The sequence below is a fragment of the Cibotium barometz genome, chromosome 30 (genome assembly GCF_041138505.1).
Source record: "Cibotium barometz isolate CiBa-2024 chromosome 30, ASM4113850v1, whole genome shotgun sequence".
Lineage (NCBI taxonomy): Eukaryota > Viridiplantae > Streptophyta > Polypodiopsida > Cyatheales > Cibotiaceae > Cibotium > Cibotium barometz.
The window spans coordinates 29,814,370-29,822,658 of NC_141075.1; the positions used below are offsets into that span (position 1 = coordinate 29,814,370).

Here is an 8,289-nt window from a genome sequence, read left to right on the forward strand (position 1 = left end):
GCGGTGCTCGAGCAAGGTCGGTGCTCAAAGCCCTCCGGACTGCAGGTGAACGCCAGGGGACTGCCAGGGCCTCCCGAGGAGCTGAGGCGAGAGCGGGGGGGGGGGGGGGGGGGGGAGGGGGTGGGGAAGGAGCCGCTGCCGAAACCGGAATGAGGACGGGAGGAGGCGAAGGAGGAAGCGAGGCGGGAGGGGGGGACGGGGGAGGGGGGGTGGTGGCGAAGGAGGGGGTGCTGTCATCTCCTGGTCCTCAGTCGGCGCTGGGGTCTCCTCCTGGAGGGGAGCACAGCTGTTCCTCACGGGAACCTAGTGATGCTGAGTCTGTGGTTGCTGCTGCATCGGTCTCTGGGCGTGCTGCTGGGGCTGTCTCCCTCGACGGCGCCCTGTCCAGGCTGCCACTCCGAGGTCTCTGTGGGTTGAGCAGGTGTCCCGGAGGCTGCTTGCCGAGCCACATCTGTGGGTGGGCCATCAGGGGTCTGCTGCTGTGCAGGTCGGGGTCTCCTGCGAGGGCAGGCCTTGGCCAGGTGGCCGACCTGTCTGCAAATAGAGCACTGATTCGGGAGCCCCGAAAACTCCACTCTCTGATCAATCCATCCCCCCCCCTATCCTAGGTAGCTGAATGACCTTCGGAAGGGAGGAGATGTCAGGAACCCCAAAGGTAGCCCAGCTGCTCTAGCCACCACTGAGGCTGCAGTGGGGCCAGTCTCGAGCACCGAGCCCACCAGTGCTCCTAGCCTCGAAAGGAGCAGAAGGTACTCGCGGCGGAGTCCAGGGAAGCAAACAATAACATGGAAAAGGCGCTCTCCTTGCTCGGCCGCTGCGGGGTCAAATCATGCTGCCAAGGTTTGAAGAATGCCCGAGCGCCCCTGATGTCAAGGGGACTCATGGCAAGGCATGGGCCACGCTCTGGGCAGTCTCGAACTCGATTTGGTAGTGTCCACGGCCCAGAAGCTGAACGTCCAGGATCTTGCCCACGTCTGCAAGAAGGCGGGCCTGAAGAAGACCCCGGATCTCCCCTCTGTTGGGGCGAGTGCCGACTATACGGCAGATGGTGGAATGTGCCTGGAGGCGTTCCACCTCTGCGGCGAGGCTCGCTTCCTCTTCTGGCGAAAGAGAAAGCCTGATGGGGGTATCCTCAAAGGCAGTCGAGGGGGCTGCAGAAGAGTCCCTCTGAGGTGGGACGGGAGGAGCCTCCATTAGAGTCTGAAGCTGTGGCGAAGGTGGAGCGAATGCGATACCTGCAAGAACCGAGCTGCACACGAAGGGCGGAGAGGGAAGGCGGAAGGATAAAAAAAGGAAGAACCCCCAGGGGGCGGAAAAACCAGCAAGAAGGGGAGGGGGGGGGTTAGGCGGCGAAGAAAAAACCCCCCGGGGGGGCGGGGGGGGGGGGGGCACGAAAGGAGAGGCGGGGGGAGAGAGAGGGCTGGCGGAGGGGGGGGGGACGGGGCGCTGAAGAGGTGAGGGGGGCGCGATGGCGAGCTGAAGGGGGGCGGGCGCTTCAGCGCGAGAGAGGGCGAGAAGGCGAGATGAAGGGGGGGGGGGTGCGATGGCGAGATGAAGGGGGGGGCGCATAAGCGAGGGCAGGCGGGGAGGGCACGAGGGAGGGAAGGCGAGGGGCGAGTAGGCAGCGCGAGCAGGGGTGAAGGCGGGAGCTTCAGCGAGCGGGATGTCTCTAGGTTAGTGTTTACTTGTTTTTTGAGTTCGTTTATGGCCTCATTATATGTCTTCTAGGACTCCTTGAATTCCTTTATCATTCCTTCTAGCTCTTCAATGTGGGCCTGGTCTCTTTTTTGTTTTATTCTCCAATGCTTCTCCAAGTGCTTGTGGGGCCAGCATGTGCTCTCTCAATTCATTAATGTTGCCAACCGCCTCGGCCTCTCTAGCTCCCCTTGCCACTTGAGTGGTCCTTCCACCTATATAAGGATGAATTTCTTCTTCTTGTTGTTTTTGGTTTTGATTTCCAAATCGACCACCACCACCACCACTGCATCCTCTAGATGACGAGGTCTACAATACTCCAAGTGACTTTTTTCGAGCAAACAAAAAAATCGAGCAGGCCATGGCAAAAGACTTCCTATTGAGAAGGGTATTCATCATTGCACAAGAGATTTACATTGTCTTGAAATTGGTGCAACCAAGTGTTTGCATGCTTGTGTGTATGTCTCTCATGGGCTTGAGCACATCGGTTGCACTTCAATGCATATCTTTTGGTACATTCATAAGCACATTGACACCAAACCAAATAAATATTGATTCTGAGATTGAGCAAGGGAGATCCATTGGTATAAGTTGTGATAATTGGTAGTGCAAATATTTTCTAATCATGTGGCCTTCACAACACAAAATTGAGCTACATGGCCTTGTAAGCTCATACATTGAAACTCAAAGATTGGGTGTAAAAAACCAAGGAAGATAATATCCAAAAGCTCAACCATAGCAAGCCTATGTTTTATCACACTCATCATTAATAAACAAGTGGCGATTGTGTGGCGATGCTTCTCATGGTCCACCTCAAATTGTGGATCTTGCCATCTCTTTGGCATACTATGGCAATCAATTTTACAAGGAAGAAAAAATAAAAACAAGTTTTTAGGCATTACAAACAAGTATGTACATCCCAAACGCAATCTCACACAACCTCGTATTTGCATCCCATCAACCATAATTCATTAGAGCTATGTTTCGTTGTCACTGCATCTACAGCAATGACTGGCATCCTCGCTTCATCATAAGACTATAGCAACCCAACTATATTGTGCTATTATCCATTCGGTGAACCAAAAAACATAGGAATCCATAATTAACACCATAGCAAACAAAACATAGGAATCCATATCCAAGATCATTGCCACTAAAACCATAGGAATCCTGACCCAGTATTATCAAAAACACAAATGACTAGTCACACCACTGTGTAAGTGAGAGGAAGGTGCAGATGCTCACTAGTCATGCGGGTTTTCTCCTGCACGTGCATCAATCTCATCACAACAACCTACGAACTGCTAGCATCCTTGTGTCTTCCCTACTTCCTAGCACATGTTGTAAGGACTCAACATATCAAGACAGTAGTCTCTCATCCTTGTTCACCATAGATGCACATACACGTTCTGTCTTCAAACATGCCTTGAGAACAGGGGTTGTACCACATCCCAACTCAAGTCCTTGACACTTAGCTTTGTTGACACTGTGATATAGATATAGTGATTTATTGGATCAGGTTGAAGAATTTTTTTCATTCTACTTTGGACTGCTGCATACTGACCATGACCTGCTGCCCATATTGCCTTTTGCTGGCCGACAAGGTCACGAGTGTCCCCTCATGCTGTCGGCTGGCCCTAGATGCTGTCCAGGGCTGTAAACAGCCCTTGGACAGGCTGTTGTAGCCAAGGGCTGGCCCATAGGCATGCAATGTATGTTAATGCTTATGATGCAAACCTAAGCTATGGCTGACAGCTACATGCACTTTATCTGATGAATTCTCCAAGTGGGTTAAGAGGACTGACTCCAGACTGACCTCTATGGCTTGGAGATTGACCTACGTAGCTCGTGCCTGACTGTCCTTGGACTAAGGGCTCACAATGGGGTCCGGCGTATGACAAATGTTCCTAAAAGGTACTACTTCTGTACAAATGTTGCACTGATGAGGATGCCAGTATGTCACTGAGTACCCCAGTGCAGGGTGCATGTGACAATATGGATCTGATGGCTGAGAGAATATCTCGCCTCTATGATGGAAGCATGTCATGGTGTCACGTGCATGCCCATGCCATGGCATAATCTTCTGCGTGAACAATCTTAATCCCTGATTAATCATCAGAGAAAGTCAACATGTAGGTCACCATCAGTAACATCATCTTCATCAAAATCACCATCAGTATTAGTAGTAGTATTACTATCATCATCATCATCAGCACCATCATCATCACCATAAGGGAGGACCTGTCGGCAGCAGCGAGCAGGTGGTCTAGGCAGCAGTCAGCTATCATCACCATGAAGGCCAAAACATGGGACAACATTGAAGTGAAGCGCAGCCAATTAAATGGAATTTAATCTCCATTATTTCTCCAGCAGCTGGCCAACAGCATTTGTTGCTGGCCGACCAGCATAATTACCTCATATATAAGCATCAAGTCACAATTCAGTTCATAAAGTCATACTTTACCATTCATCTAGCACATAACTCAGCAATAATCATGTAGAGAAGAGGCCAAAGGTCAACCCCATCCGGGTTTTCTCCATCATCGAAAGTGTCAGGCTCAAACTCCGATGGAGTTGGAGATGCAGTCGGAGACTTCTTCTTCTTGCTTCTTGTGCTAACCAAGTGCCCGACCATGTACATACATTAAGCCACCTTTTTGTACCATATAAAATGCAAAAAAACCTTGACACCAATCTCTCTCTCTCTTCTCTCTCCTTTGTCTTAATCATGTTTAATCAGCATCTTGTTCTTAATCAAGCTTAGGGCCATGGATCAATACAGCAAGGCTTCCACGCATGCAACATTGGTATCAGAGCATTCAAGCTCAGTCCACTAAGCATAGTCCCAAGGAAGGTGCACAGTTCCAGCAGAATAATGCACCAGCGTGGCAGATGGAGTGGTCTACAACAACAGGCGACGCTAGAGGAAGCATGCCCTGAGGGTATGTACGCAAAATTGGTACATCATTAAGCTCTCAGATCAGCTCCAAAATAAGACACTCAAACAAGTGCCATGCACAAGAAACTAGTGCCTTAAGGGCACATAAACATGTGCTATGCACACAAACTGGTCTCATTTCAGAGCACAAACCATGGTGACAGAAAAGCTAGTTTTCCATATTTCTGGCAATCCTTTCTCCCAATCTTGACAATTTCCGCGTTCTCCCACACAATCCCATCTCTGATCAACGAGCCTGGTTTGGAAACAATAAGGCACTCACTTCACAATCCCAACACAAATCCACGTGTATGGTGGAGTGCTCATTGAATTGCCCTCTCACAATCCCAACACGAATGCACATGTATGGTGAGGTGAACAATGATTCTCTTGGCCTCCGTATGGGGAGAGTGTGATTCCAGTATCAAGTATCAGAGGTATACCTTGGTTCTCCTAGTTTATAGGCATTTCGGCCAAATGAGAAAACATAGATGTAATCCATAAACCTGAGGATGGATCCAAATCCCTAGAAAATAAATCTAGGAATCCATAGACATGTATACCATAAACCCATAGTTATCGTGACACGAAAATACGATACTGTATAGTACGGTACGTACGGAAATTTTTGGTACGATATGAAATTTTGGGATATTGTACGATAAAATACGTTTAAAAAAAACACTTACAAACTTAGACATTTTCAATTTGGAAGGGTAGACTCTAGAGACGACGTTTCAAACCAAAATTTCATTAAAAACAAGTTTGAAGTGACAAACAAAAGTACATAAGCATAGATGAATGACGAATCAGGATATTTGATAGATGTGCGATGCGCGCTAGACGCGAGTACAAAAAGATGGCCAAGGCCTAGAGGCTAGGTAATAGAAAGTAGGTAATAGAAAGAGACTAGACAAAGGCATCACTATCAGAGCTCTCACTGAAATCATTCTCAATACTTAGGAACAGAAGACCACAGAAAGTGTTCAGGGGCAGGGCATGAAGGGATAGAGGACATGATGGAATAGATGCATAGATCTTCATCAGATTTGGAGTGCATTTGGAGACCGGGTAGGGTTTTCAGTGAAAAGGTTGCTAGGAAGGGAAGGATGACAGGTTTGGGACTCCAGGAAGAGACAAAGGGGATGATGACAATCATCCAAGAACATCCCGTCATCAAGTTTACCAGAGGGGGATGTGCAAGGCATGTGCATGCTCATTCCCAGCGTTGTTCCTTTAAGGGCCACAGATAAAAGAACTAGTTTCGGACCAGACTATGGAGCTTGTGTTGCTTGTATTGGTAGGGGAGGCTTGAGGGGAGAACCAGGTGGCTGTCGACCAGTGCCTGAAGGGAGTAACTTTTGTTGGCTGCAGCAGGTGGACATGGAGGTCGGCCAGTCCATAGGGACTCCCAAGGCCTCTATAAGGCATAGTTTGCTCATTGGTTAGATCACTCACTCCTTTAGGGAGTAGGGTCAATAGAGTAGACATTAGACTAGGTGTTTACCACCTTTTTGATGGCAGCCATCTTTCTTGCTTGCGTTTTGCATTAGGTTGTTCTAGGATGGTGTTTAGGGCTGAAAGAAGACTCCCAGAGCTTCTGCATGTGATATCCACATTCATAGCCTCATCTATGACGTCTACAAAAGATCCCAAGCGTCTATGAGACCATAAGTGATACAATGATACTATGGATATTCTGAGCCATGGAAAAACTAAATGAGAGAAAAGGAAAAACACACTATCACTAGTGCATACAGATGTAATATCAGCATGTGACCCTGTGCACGGGAAACTAGCCATGATCAACTAATAATGATGTCCTCTTCAGCCAATAGGGATCTGATGGCGGAGAGAGAGAGAGAGAGAGAGAGAGAGAGAGAGAGAGAGAGAGAGCGAGAGCTTGTTGGGGGGAGGGGGAGTTTGTTTGTATTGCCTTACATGGGTATGCTGAAGAATACAGGCTTTCTTCTGCACACAATTATATATTTTGGGCCTACAATCTTGTGGCTTTTAGTTTTGGACATCTCTCTGCTTTATGCTACGAGTATCAAGGAAACAAAATTTAAGCTCTTGCGTTGGTGTAAATTTGCCAGAGTGCAGAGAGATGGAAGGACGTTGGGATGGAATCAGCTATGTATAATTTTCAGCAACACGCTTTACGGGCTGGGTTTCAATTGGTAAGAGTAAGGAAATTTATTGATAGCATGGCTTTTGACTTCATGTATTAGGCCTATGATGTTGAGGTTTGAGGAAAGAAATCTATTCACATTTCTTGAGCAAGCATTGTCTTGTCAAAAGCAAACTGATAGACAAGGCAAGAGTTAATCCTTGCAAGGTGTTACACAAATATCATCCAGAGCTTGCTGAGCTTAATCCAACAGTTGGGCGGTTGGGCAAGGCTCGCCGCCGGAAGCAGGTCAAGAGGCATTCCATGGTGAAAAATACCAATAAACTCGACATGGGAGTGAACATTTCTATGGGTCAAGCTCATCACTTTTCCAGTGCCATTGATCTTATGCCACCATCAGCAAGGAATCGCAGAAACACCGAGGAGAATATTGGTGTTGAAATAGGTAAGCTGGTTCTAAGTGATCGGGATGGTGGCGGCAAGAGAAAGGAATTCATTGAGTTCGCCCGTGGTGCGTTTGAAAGGCTAGGCCTCGAAGGTGTTGCAGAAAAAGATTTGGAAGATATCTGGAAAGGGATTGAGCCCAAGACTGTAAGTTCTTATATCTTGCATTTCTTAATGTCGGTGTTTCTTATGGGGCTACATGTCACTCATTACCCTCCATGGTCCATTCTTTGTGACACCAGTTTTGGTTTATTTACAGGCGCTAATTGGACCATATTGGTCCTTGCGGGCTGTTTTAGGCCCTGTGCTGGAGACTTACATACTACTTGATAGATTGCTTTATCTTCAGGAGAAGTTGCCTCCTCTAACAACTGATGTGGGCCCTTTGAAGGGGCTGTCAGGGCCACGGTTAGTTGCTTTGTTTGACCCTGAGGTATCTCCACGCAACATGGCAATACTTGCCATGAGAACTGAAACTATTCAAGGTGAATGAGAAGCCTTTGAAATTTTGGTGGCTAGCCTAGGTAAATCTAGGGTCGGAAAGATGGATGAAGCTTCAGCACTCAAAAAAAATGTCCTATCATTGATCAGCTGAGTGATTGTGTACTAGTGGACTCCAAAGCACATAAATAGAGGAATATTAGGCAATATCATCAGTTTATCTAAAAAGGCCAATTCACCAAATTAAGAGATTTGGAGGCAATACCTTGTTGAAGGCTTTTGTTTGTCCTTTTGATTGCATATGTCCCAATGGGTTTTCGTTTCTATTGATCAAGCAATCTTTTCCTTACGTTTGACACTCATTCAAATGGCAAGGGCTCGTATTGTTCAACCCATGGGTATCAAAATTTTCACGGTCTGGTTTTATGATCCTTATGTTTTGATGAGGTGCGAACATGTCCCATGCGTGCTGCATGCATTGCTTCTACTAGCATGCACATCAGGGATGCGGTCTAGACTGGATGAATGGTTCACGTGACACATTTTGCAAAGAAGTCTGCTAGAATCAGGCCATCTTAGAGTGGTACACCATCATAGCATAAAACTATCAAGCACTCAAATTAGCTTGACTCTTCTTTTT

At 47.3% G+C, this 8,289-nt stretch overlaps 1 protein-coding gene across 4 annotated transcripts in view; it reads left to right on the top strand.

Moving 5' to 3' along the window:
• LOC147621368 (S-adenosyl-L-methionine-dependent methyltransferases superfamily protein) overlaps positions 1–7,971 on the top strand; it is a 77,563-nt gene extending 69,592 nt beyond the window's left edge. For all 4 annotated transcript variants that reach the window (XM_086824106.1, XM_086824108.1, XM_086824105.1 and 1 more), the window contains exons 9-11: positions 6,730–6,813; positions 6,972–7,355; positions 7,468–7,971. In XM_086824106.1, the coding sequence (XP_086680232.1) occupies positions 6,730–6,813; positions 6,972–7,355; positions 7,468–7,701 (702 nt within the window). In that variant the 3' untranslated portion in view covers positions 7,702–7,971. The remainder of the gene's footprint in view (positions 1–6,729; positions 6,814–6,971; positions 7,356–7,467) is intronic.
• Positions 7,972–8,289: the final 318 nt, after the last annotated feature.